The sequence below is a fragment of the Crassostrea angulata genome, chromosome 10, assembly GCF_025612915.1.
Source record: "Crassostrea angulata isolate pt1a10 chromosome 10, ASM2561291v2, whole genome shotgun sequence".
Classification (NCBI taxonomy): Eukaryota; Metazoa; Mollusca; class Bivalvia; order Ostreida; family Ostreidae; genus Magallana; species Magallana angulata.
Genome location: NC_069120.1, coordinates 18,392,875 through 18,417,693, shown reverse-complemented (window position 1 = coordinate 18,417,693; position 24,819 = coordinate 18,392,875). Strand labels below are relative to the sequence as shown.

At 32.1% G+C, this 24,819-nt stretch overlaps 1 protein-coding gene across 3 annotated transcripts; it reads right to left on the bottom strand.

Annotated features, from left to right (window-relative positions):
* Positions 1-437: 437 nt before the first annotated feature.
* LOC128167381 (uncharacterized) lies at positions 438-24,819 on the bottom strand. Of its 3 annotated transcripts, XM_052833077.1 has the most exons (17): positions 24,533-24,819; positions 17,631-17,882; positions 16,331-16,588; positions 14,541-14,792; positions 14,150-14,407; positions 13,534-13,785; positions 13,221-13,313; positions 12,794-13,032; positions 12,442-12,523; positions 11,816-11,914; positions 11,567-11,737; positions 11,198-11,296; positions 5,229-5,485; positions 4,791-4,875; positions 2,173-4,179; positions 1,879-2,003; positions 438-944 (listed from the first exon to the last, which is right to left on the bottom strand). In XM_052833077.1, exons 1-17 carry the CDS (start codon positions 24,591-24,593, stop codon positions 870-872), a joined length of 4,665 nt encoding a protein of 1,554 aa, XP_052689037.1. In that variant the 5' UTR covers positions 24,594-24,819; the 3' UTR covers positions 438-869. The 3 variants fall into 3 exon arrangements, with proteins under 3 accessions (XP_052689037.1, XP_052689038.1, XP_052689039.1); XM_052833078.1 differs by lacking the exon at positions 11,816-11,914; XM_052833079.1 differs by lacking the exon at positions 17,631-17,882 and having other exon boundaries at positions 24,533-24,818.

The following is a 24,819-nucleotide window of genomic DNA, read 5'->3' as shown; positions in this document are numbered from 1 at the left end:
CTTGCGAGAAAACACTGAACGAGTTGAAAGAAATCATTTACCAGAACAAATTATGAGATTTTTTATCACGTGTTTTAATCTGGTTTTAATGTGAAAATCTTTATTTTATAGGAATTTTAATGCAAAATTCCTGACGTTATCTCAATTAAAACACCTAAAAATCCTTTGTAACGACACGTCAGTGCGATATGTGTGATATCCACCGAATATAAGCAAACTTGTGATAAAAATACATATTTGGTTTTGCAGTTTAAAAAATCAGAACAATTTGCAATAAGTCTAAAGTGCATGTTTGTACATGTATGTTGATGATTTGGATTCTATATCGAATTTAAACTAGTACAAAGACGTTTTATGTCCTCTTTGTACTTTAGATATAGAAGATGAATTATAATTTTATTTTGAAATGTCCCTATTACTGTAACTTAACAGAAAAATTCCTTAAGAAGTTTTATCATATTAAACCCTCTGTCTCTAAATTCTATTATTGTCAACACAAAATGTAAAGGATTTGTGCAATTAAGGTAAATACATTAAGAATGCTTTTGTAATCAGAAAACTTCATGTATAAACTTGCCTTTTTTCAAGTGACAAGTATATGTATTGAAACATGTGTATATTAATTGCATATGTCTATGAGCTGTACAGCTGTTGACCAATAAACAATACAATACAATAGTATTCCTAAATACCTTTTACGATGCTATTCATTGAAATGGAAATTAACATTGACATAATTTGTGATTTTATAAAAATTAATTCATAATTGATTTAATTCATCTTCACAAAGCGTTTTAATTTTATAAATATGTAGCACACTTTCAACATATAAAGGTAAACATATTGCCAATTGTTGAGTCAAATGTCTGTTATTTGCTGCTCTGTCGCTGTCCATTTACTCTTCCTGACAAGGTGACACTAGGACTTCTCGGAGACTTCTTTTTCTGAAATCATAAAATATACATTGAACAGCAGTGCTCGTGTGAGGGAACAATAGCCAACAATGGCCTTACATTGAAAAATCAAAATTATTATTAATACAATACTAAAAAAGGACCCGCAGTAATTCTTTTAGATTACATTTTTTATTGACATATTTATCCTGACTAAATTAACACAGAAGGGATCATTTATAGATGTTGCCGTCATAAAACTACTTTCTTACTTATTTAAAATTATGTACATAAACTTGCTGTGTTGAATTATTCCCAAAGCTGTTTTTTCTCGATTACTTTTTTCGCGCATTTGCGCAAATCTAGATATGCATGGGTTGCTAATAACGTTATTAAATATGCACAAGAAAATGCCAATTTTACACAAAAAAGATTAGAGCTAAATAATGCCAATAAATACTCTGCCGTATTCTGTGGTGTTTTCTCAGCTAACTTAATAAACTGTATCTCGGTTAAAAAACTTTGTTAATTAAAAAAATCTATTTACTTTATGAATAGATATACAAAAACTTATACTCTCTAAAAGGATCTTCTTATAACTACTGCAGTAATAACAGCTAGATTGGCATAACACTATCAGACCGGGGAACAAGTCGCTGAACTTTCTTCTTCTATTGATATTTCATACCTAAATTTTCTATCTTGGCCATAAAAAGATATTACATGTTAACATAAAAACATCCTACATGTTTCTTATCTCACTGTTTTCCTCGCCAACACCTGACCCTTGATTTGGTCACACTTGAATACCATTTACCCAATTATACTCAGATATCAAAATATAAAGTAAATAGACGGACTGAAGACTGACAACTTTGAACGGTGATAAAAGTTCAACCGGAGTGTGCAACATTTATATAGCCAGAGAAAAAATATGATATCAATGCTAAGTTTGCTCACTTTTTAATTATTTACACTTTTATACCTGTCTGAAGATCATGCTGAACGTATATATGAATGGATTTAGTGCTGAGTTGATTGGTAGAACGAGAACAATAACCCAGGCATACACGTCCGACGAAATATTCACTCCTCCGCTTGCTAGAAGTCCTAAAATTATGAGTTAAATAATTTGGTACTTGTTCAATTTCAGCAGCGTCTCATTCAATGCCAACTTATAAAATCACTGTCACAATGACTCAAACTGCAGAATATTGCAACTAAAATGAAAGGAAGAAATAATAACAAATTATTAAAAATAAGAAGGACATCTTCTCACCTATAACTATAATGGGAATCCAGCAAAATGTGTCTGACAGAACAACATACGACAGAGATTTCAAAACTGCCATTTCCCGTTTTGAATTGTCGTTATTTATTTTCTTTCCCATTCGTTTGACCTGTATAAAGATCAGCAATTGCCCAATCACAATAGCCATAAAAATAAACATGTTGAATCCGATGAACAAAAAGGTTGAATATTCCCAACCAGACACTTTTTCTGGTGTTAAAGGTAATGATATGCACACTGTGGATCTGCTGTAGAAGTCGGGGTACACTAATACGGGTATTACGGAAAACAAAATAGCAATCAACCAAGCAACGAATGAAATAGAAAGAATCACTCGTCTTTTTTTCACAAATCCCGCAGAAAATGGATGCTTTAAAACGATGTATCTTTCAATGGTTATGAGACATATAAAAATCACTGATGCTTCACTAGATGTTGTAGCCAGCAATCCTGCTATGGTACAGGCTGTGCTGTATCTCCATTCACCATCGTTAAATCCATAGACGTTTCGATACTCCAGATCGGCAATGGCTATGATGAACAGATACACACCCATTAAAAAATCTGAAACACTTAGATGCAGGACAAAGATCCCATGTGAAGCGTTGCTTTTCATTCCTTCCTGAATACGATAGTATATAACATATGCATTTCCAACCACAGAGAATAGAGCAATATACCATATCATCTGCGCAAGAAATCCAACATTTATCAATTGTTCACAAGACGAAATACTATCCTTTGGCGATATGCACTTCGATGAATCAACGGTTAATGGTTTGGCGCAACAAATGATATAAGAATCTGTTTGCAACCATTCGAGATTACAGAGGCCTTGGAACATGGTCCTGGAAACGGTTAGTTTGTTGCTGTGTATGTTTAGATGTTTTACTGACTCCAGTCCTTTAAAGGCACCGTACTCCAAGTTTCGCAAACCGTTATCCGACAAATCTAAAATCTCAAGTTTTACTAAGGGAACAAATCTTATTGGAGTTATTGTTCTTAATTTGTTACCAGTTAGATTTAATTTTGTAAGCGAAACTAGATTTTCAAATGCCATTCTATTTATGGTATGTATCTGATTAAAAGCAAGATTCAATGTACGCAAAGAGTTTAGTGTTGAAAATGAAAATCCATCTAATATTGCAATTAGGTTATTTTGTAAGTTAAGATATCTTAAACTGCTTAAACCATTGAACATATAGTCAGTAATGTTTTGAATAAAATTATAACTTAGATCTAATTCATATAACATTTTCATTGATATTGAAAAATAGAGGTCGGTATTTGTGATATTGTTGTTGCGCAAAACTATTTTTGATACAGACTTTAGCCAATAAAGCGAACTGGGTTGAATAGTCATCAATTTGTTGTTCTGTAAATCTAACAACTCAAGACTTGAATTTAGTCGATTGTAACTTTCCGTAACTGGAATTTCTGTTATGTTATTATTTTGTATAATCAAATGTCTCAACTTTGGGGTGAACCGAAAGAAACCCATTTGAAGACTTGTGATTTGATTGTTTGAGATATTTAAGTATAGTAAGTTTGGCAATCCATCAAATGCTTTCAATTCTAGATTACGAATATTGTTGTAAGACAGATCCAAATTTTGAAGGCTCGACGAATTTAATCGTATTGCAAAACCTGATAAATTAGATAGAAGACAACTTGAAAGATTTAAGTGTACGAGCAAGCCAAAATTTTCAAGGCTTTCCACATTAAAAGAGTTCGAGCTCAAGTCAAGAACCTTGACTTCTTTTGTTACATTTTCTGGGGAACTGCATTTAAAAATGAATCCATTGCACTGACAGTGAGCAGGACAACGTTTTGGACAACCACTGTTGTACTCGAAACATGATGTGTTGTTGTTGTATTTACATGCCGATTCATCTTCTTGGTTTGCACAGTTAGTTAATCCATTACAAAAGTCACCAACAGGAATGCAACTGCCATCTTCACATTGAAACTGTGTTAAGCTACATGGGTCTTTGTCTGCATATTAAACATTGAAACCATTTTAATTGTTAATATAAAAACATGATTTTCGAATTTTCATTTCTCATGCTAAGAACGCTAGATGGTCATCCAACTATTCATTAGATTATCCGTAGATGATAATAATATAATAATATTGTTTTTTGCCATAAACTATTACTTAAAGTGCTATGGGAAACCTCCATGTTGTGACGTATTGTTTATCTAAATAAACAACAAAAAAATGAAGTGTAATTATATGAGTAGTTTCTTTCCCAATTTTGGCACTTAACTGCTTGGCGCAGTGAGTTTTACCTCTCCAAATATTTTCAAACGCTATTTTTGGGTTAAAAATTTTATAAAGTTTGAAAATTCTAAACCGATGAAAGTATTTCAATTATAATGTACTTTAAACCAAATTAATATCAAAAGATGTCCCATACCCCCTTGAAAAGGAAATATCCTAATGTTTGGGTTTTAATATTTGGATGTACAGAACTCTTAATTAATTAGGGGATTGTTAAGTCTAAAAATAGCCCTGACCATCTATCCCTATTAGCATCGATAATAATTGGTAATAATACAAATGTCATAACGAATACATATTTTATCTATCAAACGTAATTTACCTGCGCAAATACCATTTTCATAATTTATTTTTCCAATCTGGATAGTACCTGATCGGTTTGCCTTGAGAGTTCCAACCAAGATAACCTACAAAATGGTGGTGTTAATGGTAGAAATGGAAATCAGCTTTATACTGTAAGAGTTTCTCTCTACCCTCGGTTTAAGGTAATGCAATATTGTGGAACCATCATTGTTCGTTGGGGACCAATGGCTTTTCGTTGCTTTTGTGGGTAACCCTTGCCCACGAATTTATATACCCACGAGGCTATACACAATTATTTGTTTATCATATATGAAAATTATAATGATTTCACTATCAACGAAATTACCTCCCTACGAATTCAGAAAAGTTTGGCTACATGTACCCACTAACGTTGACACCCCACCCCCCCCCCCCCTCCCCCCCGAACAAAAATTATTCCACAGCAAATAAATAGTACCATATACGGAGTATTTGTTGGTGTCTGAATGCTTGTTGTAGCAAAAAGTTTGGAATCAATATCCCGTCGTTCAAAGACCATTGTTTTTGGTGTATATACGGTGCCTTGAGTTATATAGAGTTGTAAGTGGACATCCTTTCCTAGGTAAGACATTGTTAAACAACCAATGTCAGTTGATACAAGCTGTGGTGCACTATATAAAATAGCTCTTCTTTCCTCATTGCTATTTAACATTTTCGCGGTAATAACTTCTTCGCCTGCAATAAAGGTAAAGAAAATAAACTGATGATTCGATAATAAGTTTTATTGGAATAAGAAAATGTTGGTTAGAAAATGATTATTATTTGGGCCTATTTCATCAGATCGATTATTCAATTGAAGTCGGTTCTTGTAAAAATTGTTTACAACAGAGTTTAGGCATGCGTTGTCAGGCCGGTGTAACGTAGAATAATGACCCCCAGAGAATAATGACCGGGGGTCATTTTTCGACGTAAAATGATGACCCCCAGGTCATTATTCTACGCAGAAAAATGACCTCCAGTCATTATTCTCCGTAGAAAAATGACCCTTTCGCCTGAAGAATAAGTATCATTTTCATAAAAATAAGCACACTCCACATGAAGAAAAGTGACCCCTGAAGAATAATGTCCCCACTTATAGAATAAGTTTTTCAGTATATTTTTTTTTATTATTTGTGAAACAGTCTTTACAATATTGCAATTTTTACTGCAATTTACAGAAATTATAATTCATATTCAAATAAACTTAAAGTGAAAGAAGGGATATATCAAGAAAATAAAGTCCTTCCGTTATAACAAGATACTGACGTATTGCATCAGGGTATGGTTGTCATCTTAACGATAACATTTACATGTATCTATGGTTGTCCGATAGGGCCACTAGGATATTACTATCGATTCTTCGCCTTCGCAAACTTCGCATCTTCGCCTTTTTTGATTGCATTCAGCAAGTCTCGGTCGATTACATAGAACTTGATGGAGGCACCGTACTTGCCAAGGTTTTCCGATTAATCCGTCATATTATTGGTACGCATGCGCAATGTGTACATGTGACATATATGTTTACCATTGCTGGCTATGCCTAATCATTATATACTCCACACAAAATGTAATGTCTGCCATAATATGGAATATGCACTTCAAGACTCCTGTCACTTACCAGCCGTCTGTTTACCGTGAATCAAACACAGTAACATTCGAAAGAAACCCATTTGAAGACTTGTGATTTGATTGTTTGAGATATTTAAGTATAGTAAGTTTGGCAATCCATCAAATGCTTTCAATTCTAGATTACGAATATTGTTGTAAGACAGATCCAAATTTTGAAGGCGCGACGAATTTAATCGTATTGCAAAACCTGATAAATTAGATAGAAGACAACTTGAAAGATTTAAGTGTACGAGCAAGCCAAAATTTTCAAGGCTTTCCACATTAAAAGAGTTCGAGCTCAAGTCAAGAACCTTGACTTCTTTTGTTACATTTTCTGGGGAACTGCATTTAAAAATGAATCCATTGCACTGACAGTGAGCAGGACAACGTTTTGGACAACCACTGTTGTACTCTAAACATGATGTGTTGTTGTTGTATTTACATGCCGATTCATCTTCTTGGTTTGCACAGTTAGTTAATCCATTACAAAAGTCACCAACAGGAATGCAACTGCCATCTTCACATTGAAACTGTGTTAAGCTACATGGGTCTTTGTCTGCATATTAAACATTTAAACCATTTTAATTGTTAATATAAAAACATGATTTTCGAATTTTCATTTCTCATGCTAAGAACGCTAGATGGTCATCCAACTATTCATTAGATTATCCGTAGATGATAATAATATAATAATATTGTTTTTTGCCATAAACTATTACTTAAAGTGCTATGGGAAACCTCCATGTTGTGACGTATTGTTTATCTAAATAAACAACAAAAAAATGAAGTGTAATTATATGAGTAGTTTCTTTCCCAATTTTGGCACTTAACTGCTTGGCGCAGTGAGTTAAAGGGTTAACTACGAACCTGTAAGTCATGAGTTTGAAACCCCTTGGGGATTTTACATTTTTTACCTCTCCAAATATTTTCAAACGCTATTTTTGGGTTAAAATTTTTATAAAGTTTGAAAATTCTAAACCGATGAAAGTATTTCAATTATAATGTACTTTAAACCAAATTAATATCAAAAGATGTCCCATACCCCCTTGAAAAGGAAATATCCTAATGTTTGGGTTTTAATATTTGGATGTACAGAACTCTTAATTAATTAGGGGATTGTTAAGTCTAAAAATAGCCCTGACCATCTATCCCTATTAGCATCGATAATAATTGGTAATAATACAAATGTCATAACGAATACATATTTTATCTATCAAACGTAATTTACCTGCGCAAATACCATTTTCATAATTTATTTTTCCAATCTGGATAGTACCTGATCGGTTTGCCTTGAGAGTTCCAACCAAGATAACCCACTAGGATATTACTATCGATTCTTCGCCTTCGCAAACTTCGCATCTTCGCCTTTTTTGATTGCATTCAGCAAGTCTCGGTCGATTACATAGAACTTGATGGAGGCACCGTACTTGCCAAGGTTTTCCGATTAATCCGTCATATTATTGGTACGCATGCGCAATGTGTACATGTGACATATATGTTTACCATTGCTGGCTATGCCTAATCATTATATACTCCACACAAAATGTAATGTCTGCCATAATATGGAATATGCACTTCAAGACTCCTGTCACTTACCAGCCGTCTGTTTACCGTGAATCAAACACAGTAACATTCTAATTTCATTATACGACACTCGATCCTTGCTCATGCATGAACCTAGAGGGGGAGAAGGGGCCCGCCCCCGGAAAATTCAATATCAATAATTTCACGCAGTACAAGGGGAGAGGTCAGGACCCCATTCCCCCTGGATAATTTAATTTTATTAATATTATAAAATAAAGTTTTCAAAATATGCATCGGAACCTTTTAAACGATAGAGAACTCCGCAATCATAAAAATGCGAAGGCAACAGCGCGAAGATGCGAAGGCCAGAGTACAAAGTTGCGAAGGCGTATCTTCGCACTTTCGCATATGTATCTCATTATTATGAGTGACAACAAATTAAAATTATTTCGAGATACAAGACACTATAAAACAAAATTCTGTTTATTAGCGATGAAAGAGTAGACTCGATATTGTTTATGAATTATACTTGCATTGACGATTTTCCCCTACTACAAACTGCTGGGTATGCAATTGCACCACCCAGAATTAATGATGAAACCAAAATTATGAAAAGTCTACTCCACTGTTATGCGTTATAACCAAGCTGAATTTAGCAGGCACTGACAGCAGCCACTAGCCAGTAGAAATTAACGGCCAATATGGAAAATCGTTGAAGTACTGAGAGTACTCGAACAGAAAATATATTTTACTTTATCATCGGCATGCTTTAATTATTATCAATATAATAAATGCATCACTAGCTGGTATGAGCATTGACACCTTTGGATACAGTAAAGATCGTGTGATCAAAATCAAGGGGATATAAACCCCTTATATGATCCCAAACCCCTTATCAACGCTTTTAGAAACAATCTCTTCTTATTACAAGTAATAGCTTTCCAAAAAGCTTGCCTGACTAAACAAAATTATTTAATGGAAGCATGAATGCATCGATGAGCTAAAATTAAAATTCATTTTTAAAAAGATAGCCTGCTGGTCATAAATTCATAAAAGGAACATTTATTATTTAAGAAGAAATTTCAGCCTTTTTCTTTGATCTAGTGCATGTACATAACTTGAAATTAAATAATTTCATTTTATTTTGAAATGTACTTTTGTGTATCATTCAAATACTTGCATGCAAGCTTGAAAGCGGAAGATAAAACAATCAAATTTAAAATTGTTATTGTTATATTGTGAACTATTAAGGAAATAGGAAAGGATATTCAAACACGTATCATCTTCATTTAAAAAAACTTGACAAGCAATTAAAAAACAGGGGGATTCTCAAAATCAAGAAGAAAAATCCTTCTCCGTGGTGAGGGGGCGGGGTTGGAGGGGGTGGGTAGTTTCATTGTAACTTCAATTCAATTCAATTTTAATCCCTTATTTTCAGTATCATATATTACATGCTCCGACAAAAGTGGAGGGTAGGGGGCACCCATGACATTTCCATTTTCTTAATAAGTCAAGTTAAGAAAAGTGCATGTCTGCTGCGAAAAAAGTGGGAGAGGTAGCCCCCGATGCTGCGTGCCTGTGATATGTACACATACATGGTGTGCTCTGGAGTATTCTTATGATCCCTATTTGAACTAGTTAACTATTCGGCGAGCAAAAATTATGGATGAGACATATTATGGCGCGAAGCCCTGCTTTACCATTCACGCAGCAGCTGAGATCTCCGATGGTTTGAATGAACTCATCCACTGGCATAGATCCATTTGGAGGGGATTAACTGATTTTTTGACATTTGTTTTGTAAGAACTACATATATCAAACTTTGGATCGAGTTTTTCAGAAGAAATGTATCAAATTAACATAAATACATACTTTAGTTGCAATTGTTTAAAGTACATTTAGTGCGACACGTGAGTTCCACCCTTTTCAAGATGAATGAACTCCCCCAATTGATAAAAAATCGGGTCAAACCCCGCAATTTGTTCCTCCAGTAGATATTCAAGCTACATGAATACATATTTGTTTGAATTCAAAATTATGATTCGTTGTCAGTAATGATAATCCAACATCAATTATTACTTGCATTGTACATGCACCGTAATAAGCAATGTTTAACAACTTGTTCCGTTGACATCCCAGCCTCGCACCGTTCAAATATGGCGATCTATTTTTAAATCAGGATTACACCATGTACACGCGTGCATGGTCAACAGCCCGTTTACTTGAAAACTCTTGCTCACTGTTGCATATACATCCTATATAACATTTTCATCAATTGTAAATGTAAATGTTGACACATTTTAAAATGCATTGGTTTATCTTTTTATGAAAAATCTTGATATTGCTTGCTCCCATTGCCTGCAATGTTTCGAAAATGCAACTTTCAAACCTTAGATATGCCGTCATGACGTCAGGCAATAATCGATAAGTGTTTATTATCTAGTAAGATTTACTATAGCCAGGTACTCTTCACATCTTTGCTCTAAAAGAATAACTCTATTCGTGATAACAAGTACAACATTACAACAAATGTTTAGAATATCGATGTTCATGTATTACGTAGAGGAAAACAAAACAAACGTAAAATGATTTTTAAAAATCACTTTCCCCAAGAAATGTAAACAAGAAGTATTCATATTCCTACGTTACCTGCCCCCTTAGTCTTTTTCCATAAAAATATATATACACGATTGACAATTCATTCACAAATGAATATAGCTTATATTATTACAACAATTATTCTTTCGATCATGATTGCTGTTCGTCAATTATCACATAAAATCCTCATTGTGTATGTTTGTCTTTACTAGTATTTGCGTCATTTCCCGCCATATGTCGACGAGAGAAGTGACGTAACTGCTAACAATCAATTAGTGGCAATGTAAGAGTGTTTTGTGTGTGCTTGCTACGGATAAGAAAAACTATATACAGCGATTTATATACAAGTTCGGTGTTAATAACTTCAAAATCAGCTGAACAGAGTGAAAATTCAAGTAAATTAAAAATCGTATCTTGGATACGGGGTAACCAATTTCTATTCTTGTTTACAGCGGGGGTCATTTTTCTGCGTGGGTCATTTTTCTTCATGTTTAACATAAAGAAAAATAACCCCTGGGTATTTTTTCTTCAGAAAAATGCAATTATTCTTCAGCAAAGTCATTATTTTACGGGTGTCATTATTCTTCATTACACCGGCCTAACAATGAGCGTTGGTGTACATTCAAGTGAATTTATTTAACAAATGTAAATATAATGACAGATCTTTAATATAAATACCATTTATTTCAGATGTGTGCCGATTCCATTTTACTCCACGTTCTGCAACTTTCCAATTGCACATATCGCTTTTAAAATTGCAATTTAAAGTTTCTGATTCTGTGAAAAGTAAAATAATAGGATTGAATAAAAGGTTTTTACTTTCAATTGTTGCACAGGATTCTTCTTATATAAGTTTATCAATACAGGTATTAATATTGTATAACTTGTTCTTCAATCGCTGTTAAATAAAAATGTTTAGTGTGTCTTTTTCTCCGTGCAAATAATTTTCGGGAGACTCTTTAATTTATTGTTATAAATGTGTTATTCTTTCATTATAGAAAAATTCATATGACTATCTGAACAATAAGTTCTAAAAAAAAGTCTTACTACATTTTGGAATGCTGCATTCTTCCCATTGCTTTTCAGAATTAATGGAGCAACCTGGTTTTCCTTTGCTTTGGGAGTCAAATTTACACTTGCCGGCATCAGCGCATTGGTGAAGAAACTTAGTTTTCTTTCTAAACCCTTCATATTTGTTTTCAGTATAGCACTCCAGTACTTAAATTAAATATAATAATATCAAGATCTTAATTAATTTTTTTTCAATTTGCATGATTACTATTTAAATGTACTTACCACAGTTCTTTTCGTCACTGTTATCGAGACAGTCCATACTCATATCACAAAATTTTCCATTCTCAATGCAAGATCCATCATTCAAGCAAGCAAAGCAATCTTTAAACCAGAAAAAGAATAAAGCCAATATACTAAGTTTTTGGACATAACTGTTTGACTACTTACATGTATTAGTAGATATTATAATAAACCCATTTAATGGCTATGAGGGCGATGACAAGTTTATTGGGCCGCCTCGTTAAATAGTTGCAGCATTGGGGGCGGGGGGGGGGGGGGGGCAATAAATTTGCTATCGTCCTCATAGCAAGTAAATAGGTATTTTATATTACCGAATAAAACGTTTTTCGTCGGCGATGCAGAATTTCTTGATTATAAACAAATTAGAGTTATCAGACTTTGAATTGAATGTAGCGATCGGGTTATGTAAGTAAAGAGGTGTTCCGAGTTTTAAAAGGAGGGAAATCGAATGCCGCCGGTGAATAGTTTCGATGACTATTCACCATGGGTAGACAGCACGGAAACTATTTCACGGTTAGATAGAATAGCATAATTTATTCATTGTTAATTTACATAGGAAATAATCACAGAGGTATAATAAAAACATTTAACTGAAAAATTAGTTTTACCTTCACATGGTGTATTACTAATATATACATCCTTTATGGCAAAGTTCACTGATGAAGTGATTGGAGTTGGTGTCATAATTATCTAAAGAACAGAAGAAAACGTAAATATCTAATTAGAGTTATATAAATTGCTCAACACTCATTTACATTAATGCGTTGTTTTATACGCTTCAGTTGCAATAAGAGTGTCATCATTTCAACTATTCTATATCGATTTGCTTAATATTTGTAAAGATAATGAGACTTATAACTAACTTAAATTCAAAGCATTGTTGTCAATAAGGCATTACAAGAAAGGTGTTGCTGAACATGCATAATTTATTCATTTTAAGTGAAATTTGAATTCTCTGACCTGATAAGTATCATTTGAGTAGTCAATGTTAACTTTAATGAGCTTCCACTCATCGCTGCTAGAAAGACTAGTCAAGTTTTGTTTATCCGTACTTATATTCAGACGTATTCCACGGCTGCGGTAATTCATTTGTAAACAACTCCCGGTTTTTGTGAATCGCATTTTGGGTAATCTCAATGAAGGTATTACTGACTGTACAGATGGCAAATCCTCTGCGAGTGTTAAAACTCGTGTTTTTTCTACAAGTACCCGATAATTTTTATAATGTTATGTTCGACTCTCTCCTTTAAGTGGGTGATTCTGATGATAATAATAATGATAATAATAAATATGGTTATTTTTATGTAATTATTTAAATAGGTATGCACAAATCATGAACATGATGGAAAAAAATGTTAAAAGGACACATATTTCAAAAAATACTTACTCCCTTCTTCTGCCTTAAGAACCCACTTAATTGCGTTATTATTTAGCTGTTCAAATGAACAGTTTTCTTTGGAAAATACACAGGAGTAGGAATCTAAAAATATACAAAAGTTTGTTTGTAGATTTTAAAGATTATAAAAATTAGATAAAAATAAAATTTTGGCAATTTTTTGTTATTTTTTAGCTCTTTGTGTGTTTATTGATGTTTTCTTTTACATTTTGACACTAGGATACTAATAATAATTGATTGCTTTTGCTGATACATCAACTCGAGAGCACGTGTCATTGAAAATAGATCGAGTAAATTTACTTGCCATTAAAACAAAACGGAACATCACAAATCTGCCACCGTACAGTGGGGTTCATTGTGTAGCACCACGGGGCTGGTTCACTATCCGGGTTTCTACAATAGTTTTCCTGCGCGGAGAGTGATGATGCTGCAAAACTGATTGATGGGTTAGGTACGTGGGGATAAGTCCTGTCCCAACGTTGACACTGAATCCCACCTCGAGTCGTTCGCTGTTTTCCTCTATAGTTTATACCATTTTCCGTGATCTTACAGTCACCTATATCATTTCATAATTTTAAAAATTCTTTTTCGATTTTAAAATACTGATTATTTCCATGCATATATCGTACTTACTTTTTAATTGATGTTAATGTTTTCATTTTATTACTTATAAGTATGAGGAATAATTAAATGTTACCATATTCATGCAAGTTACTTTTATGATAAATGGTAAATAACATAATTATACTTTGAGCGTGATCATGAACTTTAGACTGTTCAGCAACACTTAATAATTGTACATGTAGTTGAATTACTTGAACTTAATAAAAATTCTAGGTAAGTGTTGAGAGAAAAACACACAGGGAATGGACGGGCAATTAGATGTTAAGATGTTCAGATTATCTAATAAATCCACTTACGTTCCGGACAATTTGAAATGTTGCAGTACTGAAACCTTATTGTGCTATTAACGGTGTAGCACCAGGGCATTTTATCGTCATCAGGATTCCTACAGTAGTTTTCATGTTCTGAGGCAGAGAGTCCCATAAATCCTTTCGAGAAACTATGTTGATGTGGTTTTACTGTATCCCAGCGTTGGCAATCTATATTATCGACAGTTCTATTCTCGGTTCCAAAATAATCAAATCCCTTTGGACTTCTTCGACATTCTGCACTACCTGTAAGACAAATTGTGCAAACAGTAATATAATACTAGCTAGTATGTTAGATTTTAAAAAAAATCTAATTTGAATATCAGATTTACAAAGTAATAAAGGAAATATAATTATGTTTTAAGATTAATTAACTTACTCATTTTACAAAAGGGAATGTTACAATAATTCCAGGATCCACCAACCGTTGAAGTATAGCACCAGGGTGCTCTGTCATTGTCCGGATTCCTACAATAATTTTCATGAGTACTTTTGCTTCCTGTCAAAAACTTAGCATTAGAATAATCCGGATGTGAATCGTCTACGCTGTCCCATCTCACACACTGGCGTCCATCGACTGTTTGAGATGTTTTCCCAATGTATGCCTCTCCTTTTTGGGTATCTCTACATTCTGAAAGCAGAAATAAGCTATTTATAATACATAGATTTAAAGGAATAATAACTAGTTCATGTAATGTACGCCTTAGAAAATCATATGTAAGAATCAGGTAAGTATGGGGACTTAAATTATGTGAATTATCCATGTATTATTGTGGTAGAGAACTAGCTTCCACGATATTTGTTATTTCTTTTAAAAGCCTACATATTAGAGAAACGATACTATGACCGTTTTTGAAACTTCCACATTTTGACGAGCTATCTTTCGATAAAAAAAATTCAGCTAAACCTAAGATATATATTACAAAATATTTTTTTAATTCATTAGGTTTATGTTTAACAGCAGTAGATTAAAGCGTGAGAATTTGGAATGCATTGTACAATGTAAAATTTAAAAAAAACATGCAAGAGTCCAAACATTTTCATTATTAGGTATTTTCCATCACATTGCAATAAAATACAATACAGATATCTAAAATAGCGAAAAGCACACAGAGATCTGACAAATGACTTTTAAGAGACCATCTTCTGTATCGTCAGAATGAATTTTATTATCTGCATGAAAGATAAATGTTGCAATTAATTAAAAAAATCTTAACGAAGTCAGCGGTTAAACTAAAAGAAAGAAACTAAAAGAAAAACATTGTAAGCAATACTCCTTATATTTATAATAAACCTGATTCTGGCTCTTCAAAACTGCAAGTTTCAAGTATCAAAATCAAAGAATTACGAGTCTGTGTAGGTACGAGTCAGTGTGGGTACGAATAATAAACATCCTATGTTTCTATAGTATCTAGATAAACCCAAAATCTATATAAATAGGTGGAACAAACGTATCCTTATATATTTTCATAAACATATTGCTTCATCATCGATTCTAACTTTTTTAATGCTTTTTTTGTTGCTTTTAACAACCTATACATGTGCATGTACATGTATCTTTGAAATCGGCATATCCGTTTATTTCATAAAGAAGGGAAATGAATCAATTTTTTACGTTGATGCGTACATTGTTTCAAAATCCCTTGTTAAAAAGAAATGTATATAATTCAAGTTTACAAAGATGACTTCACACAGTATATCACGTTGAAAAAAATAAGCATGCATGCAAAATACTAATTATCTATATACATGACCTTTTCATGCAATTAAAATAAGTATAACAAAACCCCAACTGTTTCGGGATTCGAATTCAATTTAAAAAAGTCGGACATTAACTGCATTACCACTCAACTAATCTATCCAAAACGCTAAGATTAAATCAATTTTGTTTCAAGGAAGCAGTTTTTCACAAAAAACAAGAAATCCCATTTTATAAAGAGTGAAATCTGCCACATTTGTATGGGTAACCAATTTCAAATTCATATATATGTTCTTGTAAAGGTTAATACAAATTTTCCAGGTAAAATTCTACACTGCTTTATATAAACGTTGCAAGCAATAAATTAAAAAAAAGAATTGAATCGAACTCTGTAAGTTTGATTCGTGAAAATTAGCACAGGAATTGCAACACTATCTTAATTAACAAGCATTAAATGAAAAATAAAATACCACAAACTGGAATATCACAGAGCTCCCATCGGACATCTTTGTCTGTTGTGTAACACCAAGGGGTCGGATCCTGTCCAGCCTTCGGATTTCTACAGTAGTTTTCGTGCACACTGTTGCCTCCATACAAATCAGTGTAGGTGTGGGTCCAAGGGTATTGACTGTCCCAGCGCTGACACGTTCTACCTGAGGCTGTTCTTGAAACGTTGCCTCTGTAGTCTAAGCCCTCACTGGTCAGTTTACATTTAGAAAAGTCCACTTCTATAAAATGTTATTCAACTCTTTTTTTACTTTGCATATTATGAAAATATATGTCAAAATTGCTTTTCTGGAAATGTTTTATAAATACTAATAATTGCAGAGATACTGGTCTCTCAAGACAAAATTATTAATATTATTATAATGATAGTTGAACTTGCACACATTACAACTCCAAATCGTTTAAAAATATATACTGTTATACTATGAAGTCTTGATCAGCTAGAAAAAAGTATGCTAATATATTACATTTTTCATATATAAAATACTTAATAGGCTAAATTTTTATTTCTAGTAGTTACGGACATTCCAAAACGCATGCGTAATTATAAATTTTGTCCACCATCAGTTTTACAATGTGCTGATTAAAAAAATTGATGATTTTGTATGGATATTCTTGATACATGTAATTGAATGTAGTAAATTTCGAGGACTCTATCTACAAATGCATATTTAACTTGATATTCATATTTTCGACCAATACTTGTAAGATCTTTTCTCTGCCTACATATGCGTGTAACTTTCTAATACACGACGGACCTTTTCATATGACTGGATGAAATCAAATGTAACTATTTAAACAATAAAATGCTTTCTTCAGTGATTCATACAGGATATGAAGTTGGCAACATTGCAGAAAAAAATACATAACCCGCGTTACATCTTTCTTACATCTACTTTTAACACATTAATAAATTGATTGTTAAAAATAAGTAAAATACACAAAATTAATGTTTATGTATATAAGTGTGTTAGCTAAAAGAAACAGCAAAATCGTCGCCAATGGGAATTTGAGTCTGACAAGATTTTTCTGAGGTCGCTGTAGGTTTCGACCAATTGATTCACGGGATGTGTAGATTTCAGTCTGGCTGTTTCTATAGAGTTATGAATAAACTGTAAGTTTCCATAAAAAATAGAGGAAAACATACTCGGTAGATGTACATGTAAATATACTATAATAAGTTTTTTAATTCATTATTTTTCTTTGGTTTTTTAAAGTTATCATAAAATTGCTAAAATTAGGTACCAAATATGATTTTATTACCACAGTAAGGGACACCACAAATCTGCCACCGTATGTTTTTATCGGTTGTATAACACCAAGGGACTGTATCATCTGAAGCTCTAGGGTTTCTACAATAATTTTCGTGCACACTTGCGTTTCCTGGAAAATCTTTGTCATAGTTATGAGCATGTGGTGTCTGGCTGTCCCATCTCTGGCAAGTTTTTCCGGAAATAGTTAAGGATATGGTTCCTCTGTACTCTAGACCTTTTTCAGTTTGTTTACAGTTGATGACTAACAACAGAAAAAGAGTATCGAGCTGGGGGTAAATAAGATAATAAAGACAATTCAGGAATTATACTTAAAAGACTACTCAAATAGAATTTTCTTGATTTTAAAGTTAGGTTCTAATTATTTTTTCGAATATAGAATATCGTATGAGGTACGTGAAAAACGTTTGTTCATGTGTACATATGCAAACCAACTTCCAAAACTGTAAATTTGCAGACGTTTAATGATTGTTCTTTGTCCTTTGCAAAATGCAATAAAACCGTTTAGACCATTTAGTGAACTTGAGAACTTATTGGAAACCACCTTCTACGCTGTTGACGCACTTGACAATTCGTTATACAATGGAGTCTCATATTTTTATAAAATGAATGTACTCGGGTTCGATGAATTATAATTCTTATGACTAAATCAGTCCTGTGTTACCGTTTCCTTCATTTTAGTTGTTGATTTTCTTGTTAAAACACATACGTTTTAATTAAAAAAATAAGCAACACCAAAATACAGCAGAATTTTTAAGATTTTCTATTTTAAACCTTCCCTGTTTACACTCAAAGAATTGACACGGTCAAAAAATATATGAAGAGAAAATCTGACATTATTTTCCCATTCGGAATTATTCGTATAACTCACACAAGTTTCAAGATTATCATTCGGTTTGTATGTGTATATTCCTGTAGCTAGACTACTAGTATTTTTTTTACTGTGTATCAAGACCTGATTGATAGAGGAGGCATTCCCAAACAAGTTTATTGGACATTATTCAACCTAAGGAATGATTAAAATTTTAACAGTGTTCATGAATATCAAACTATTATGTAAAATACCAATGACGAGAGAACCTTTTGAGCCTTCGTTGCTTACACCTTACAAACACATAAAATAAAACTATTATGATAAATCTTAAATGGAACAGGAGGCCCATAGGCCAACTCACTCTCCTAAGAAACTAGATGGAACTCTATGAGTATATAAAGTAATGAGGTACCTACGTTTTAAAGTAACTTTACAGTGCATTATATTTCTTGAGAATATTATTAAACATTTTTCCTATGTACTTCTATGTTGGACGTTGAACCCATTTTTAGCCCTAGTAATGGTCCGATGGTCAAGTTTTAAAAAACTGAGAATCTGTACTTACTTGAAATGTTTGCATAGTAATCAAACAAATCGTAGTACTATTATAAAATAAACAGTTTCTTATTATATTTTTGAATTTTAAACCTGTCTTGACGCCCCAGTATTTTCCTGGGGGTCACTACTTTAACAATTTAGAATATGTAGTATATCTTAGGTTTCTTGCATAGAAATCTCACAAACTGTGGAATTGTAGGCTTTGGGAAGAATGTTTAAAAGACATTTTTTTAAGATTTGGACGTCTCTTGGGGACCCGTTATTGGTCCGGGGGTAACGATTTTTACAATTTAGAAAGTACACATTATCTTGAATGATTGTAATCCAACAAATTTTAGTGGGGGGATGTAACAAACGTGAAAAATTTACAGACAGGCAGGAGGCCTGATAGTCAGACAGACAGACGGACGGACAGACGGACGACGAACAACAAGTGATAAGAAAAGCTCACTTGAACTTTCGAATTGGGTAAGCTAAAAATGACTGCAAAATGGATAAAATGTTTTGCATTCTAAAATTTAACCTTCACATTCAAAATACAATTTATAATTATAAAAAATAAAGACGATGTTCAATCAACCCAGCAAAAGTGCAAAGATTTTGTCAACGAGTCTTCTTATTCAAATCATTTGTGTTATCAATTGAAAAAAGGTATAAGCAAATGAAAGTAATCCATTTCGTTTCAACTTTAGCTCTATGTCATCTCGTTTAAATTTATCTATAACTTGCACTAGATCTCAAATCTCCGACAATCCGTGACATCTTGTAATAGATGCAGACCGGTCCAGTAGCATTTAGGACGTTGTTTATTGAGGGTTTGAGCTCTCAATATCAGATTTTTATTAAGTTCAATGTTGTGGACAAAATTTGTTCTAAAAACAAGTAATAATGAATTAAATTATCATTAAAATAACATTCTATATTTTTACTTTATTATGGAAATTGACTCCAACAAAATTAGGCTTTTAACGAAACACGAAATTCGGACTAAATTTTTCCAATTTGTTTTTCACCGAAATATTTTTATTTTATTTTAACTGTAATATTAAAAGTTAAGATTTTTTCGTTAATCAACATAATTTTGCATTTTTTTCTGTTGTTTTTTTTTCCCTTTAAGATATTAAACGTATTGCACACACTAAAAATTATTGAAAAATACTGTAAAACGAAAAAAAAGACACCACATTCCAAAGAAGTTGGGTACGTGAATAAGGTGTGTAAAATGCCTATATAAGGACAGATCAGATACTGTACAATGCAAATACAGTAAAACTCGTTTAGTCCCTACGAACAAATTCTTAACAAATCTTGAAAAATATCACGATTATAACGAATTCAGATATAATGAGTTTACGGATAGGATATAGCGAACTGATTTTGAGTCCCGTAGAGGAATTCAACACTTTTATAACAAATTTCTTAACGATCTAAAAAGTCTGCTCTAATATTTGATATGATAGTTTGGATTAATTTATTTTCACATAAAATCTTCAATTCATGAACCGATTGTTATTGGTATTACCAGAATGAAATTTCATTTTTAGCCCAAATCAGCAAAAAATGTAGTCTAGTAAAAGAAAACATGTATGTAGTGAATTTGCTATAGTTTTTATTACGAATTCGTTATACGGATATAACGAATTCCGGATATAACGAAGTAAATCCTTTCGTCAATAAGACTTCGCTATATCCGAGTTATACTGTATCAACACATCTGATATTTTCTTTTTAAACTTATTAAAACAATGCATATTAAATGTAACGTCGATTTGTAACCCTTAATTATGTTAAATGCTTCGAATGTGTCAATTTAAACTAGCGTATGCGTGTCAAAACCTTCAAATAGTGTTATATTTTAGAACCTCAATACGTTTTCATTAATATATAGTGTGTGTGAGCTCCATTTTTTTGTCAGTCTAAATAAAGTTTAATAAAAATAAAAGGTATTTTAATCAACAAAAACGTGGAGAGATGACCCATTATACTTTAAGAGTGTCATTTTGTATATCAACATTAATAATACTAAAAAATGCATTCAGCATTTAAACAGAGTCTTTTGTTATGTCTGAAATGGATCAGTGGTTAGAGCACCAGACATAAGGTAACCTAAACTAGGATTTTTAGATTGTGGGTTCGATACCACCAAAACCTTAGGGGTTTTTTTCTTACCATTTGTTAAAACTTTATAACTGAATACATGTATGATTGTTAGAATTTGTCTTTATGTATACTTGTGTTTTAACACTACAAAATTTAATATATTTAATTGAAAAAAAAGAAATTTGAAACTGCAACTTACGGCTAATCTAAATGGGAATTTTCGCTATCGTATTTCCCCATCTTCATTTGATCATTTACCTCGTATAAATTTTATGGCAGCAGAATAAAATCAATATGATTAGTTTAATACTATAAGTGTTTAAGTATTACATGTATCATCATTCAATTTATTGTTAAGTTGAATCAAAAATGGATAGGTATTGAAAGCTTTGGTAATTTGGACTGGAACATTTATAATAATTGTCAATAAAAACTTAATGCTTTGTATCTTTTTAGTGTCACTGCCATCTAAAAACTGTATCTAAATTTTTAAAAACTGAAGTAATTTGTATTAGTTTCACAATTAAGAAAATCTCGATCATAGTTAAAACTTTAAGGGATTTTTTCAAAATTATTCAATGGCAATTAACTCAAAAAGTAGGTCATTGTCCTACTTTTTTGAAAGTGAAAAATAGCACAACATTAAAAGGTCTAAAACGCACAATAGATGGTTTTTCATTATCATCAATGGAATTTTCTTCATTATTAGTAAACGTATTCCTTAATTGAAAATTAATTTTACACTGTATAATTTAATAGAATTTGCAACAGGATCTTCATGACCAGTGTTCGGAGACAATTATATAACATCCATTAGCGGTATGAAAGATATTAACTATCTTCAAACACTATCGGCAGTATTACTATTAATAGGCTGTGTCTATTGATCTTGCATATAAGAAATATTAGAAAATGGTATTTTAAAAATGTTTACAAATTTATAAAAATTTGCAAAATCCAGTTTTACTGATATTAAAAACATTCGTTGTCATATGTCTCATCAAATTAATTGTGCACAACTGTTTACAAAGTATGATAAGCCATATTAAGTGATTTCCTACTGTGCATATAAGATACGAGTGTATTGACAAATCTTATGAATGAACAGTAACGGGTGAGCCGTAATTCAACCGGATATTTAGTCACAGAGGAAGAAGTGACGGATGTTAGGAGGGCCTGGAGTGTAAATAACGGAAGCGATATGATTTCTACATTATAGAAAAGTTCTCGCTTATAATCGGTCTTCAGAATATAAAGAGTGTTGAGTTTTGTTGGTTGATAAACATAAAAATACTTCCTTTGTGATCAGTAAATGAGGAATTTGCAGTTTTTAATTTGTAAATGAACAAAATAAAGACAATCAAGTTCCCGTTGCCAAAATCGTTTAATGATTTAACTCTAAAAGTAACTGAAATCATAATACAATAACATGCATACGTTTCCACATTTTATTTCTCAGGGACCAGAGGAATCGGTATAAGATTAAAACAATTCTGCCAAAATATTTTTTTGTTCAGATAATATCTTCAGTTTGTTTTTCGGGAGTTATTCATCAGTTCGTTTGTAAAATATCTTATAAATGTAATGATCATAAGATCATAAGAAATATAATTGGACCTCGTCATGCTTTTTAAATTTCATATCTACAGTTATCTGGTTGTTTTTTTTGTTTTTTGTTTTTGGTGTTTTTTTTTTTGGGGGGGGGGGGTATTTAAAAGACTTAACTATCCTTTACTCATTGTTCTTTATGAGTAAAATATAAGCACTTATAAATAAAAAAAAGTATGATGTTTGTTAGTTTAACTCATGTAAAATCAATTTTACAAAATTAACAAATCAATACATGTATTTTTTTATGCAATGTTTTTAAATTTGAAATGAAACACACACAGAAAACAGCTTGCTGGGAGAACACAACTCTTCCTCTTTTTTGCCAAGACCACTTTTGCTCGTCATCTTTTTAGTAATTATGTTAATTTTGTTTACGAATTGTTGTTTTAAATATTATATAATTTTACAGTAATATTTTTATTGTTTATATACCTGTTTATTCTAAGTTTATTTAATAAATGATTCTTCATTCTAATGTCGGTTTGATCAGGTCAATAAAGCCCTTTGGGCTTTATGATAGATTTAATCACACCCAACTGACTTTGATCATATCAGAATGCTCAAGAAGATTCCTCATCGCCTATTCTTATATAATTATCAGCAATTGTAAAGTTAGATATTAAACAGTCATTGATTAAATGTTTTTGACAATAAATCACATGATACATTGGTAGTGTTATTGTAGACAAAGATACTGGTAAATATCGAAATATTTCGATAAAAGAATATGAGAAAGGTAATATATTTTCTTAGATAATTATGTATGCATATAATCGTTTTAGGCAGAATCAATTACAGAAGAAGTGCATGTTCTGAATAAAAATGATTAACATTTTTGAAATACCGATACTAGAATCCGATTATTTTAAAAGCAACAAGTTACAAGTAGATAATAATCATATCCCAGTCTTTTAGTTGCGTTTTACTTCATAAGTAAGTAGAGATCTTTTTAAAACAACCCATTTGGCGATTTGGATTTAGAATAGTTTGACAAGAGCATTAAACAAAATTGTCCATCATGGAAAACATAAACTGTTACTGCATGAATTCTAGAATATTAAAATTTAGCTCCACAAAATATTTCACTATAGTGTCTGTAGTAAATTTCAAATTTGATCAGCAGTATGCTATGCAAATGTGCTGAAACTCATTAGAGATGCTTCAGCTATTTTGAGGATCGGTTTTATTCTTTACGCCTAAGAAGTTATGCAATTCCATTACATATTCCGATTTTCATATTCTAAGTTGTATGAATTTAAAATATCCGACATGTATTTTTGAAAATGTACATGCAATATGGAAAAATTATATTATAATGGACAATGAAAAAATCAGCTTTGTCTTTACATTTTTCGATGTCGATAGGCAGCGAATCAGAGCTGAATGAATTGTTCGTTATACAAAAATAAAGGAAAGCTAGATTTGCCGAAAAAAAATCAATGGAATAAATATACACACATACTCGTATTTCTGAAAACATATTTGCAGAAAAGGATTTGTTAACAGTAACAACGGATAAAAGAACAGACTAGATTTATTCATTAAAAAGCACGCCTTCTCATCTTTTGAGGCAAATTTACTGATGCAAATAGAAATAAAGTATGGTTCACTAAGCATTCTTATTCACAAAGTAAACCGAGTTTGTAAAGGTTCATCCATTAAACCTACTTTTAGTTGTAGCCGTCAGCACATTAAATCTGATTTGAAATATATAAGGAAAAAGTAAACATTTGAATTGTATAAATTATATTTAATATAATAAATATTTTTTAAATAAGGGTGGATCTTGAATGAATATAATCTTAACTTACCCGAAGTGGCTGATTTATGTACCAGGTACATCAGTAGTATAGACAAAAACATAGTCCACATGCTGTGTTAATTGACACAGCAACTAAAATGCAAGCGCGTGTAAGCCTTATTTACAATGAACACTCATCTGTCGCCGCGTGGACGTTTTCCATCCACCCAGTTATGCAATATACATAATTATGGCATGATACGCATGTTCAATCAAGGTCAACCACAAATCCTTTACAGCGGTAACAAGTGATGAACAAATTCTACGGTCTAGTGCATTTTCATTCATCGTTTATTT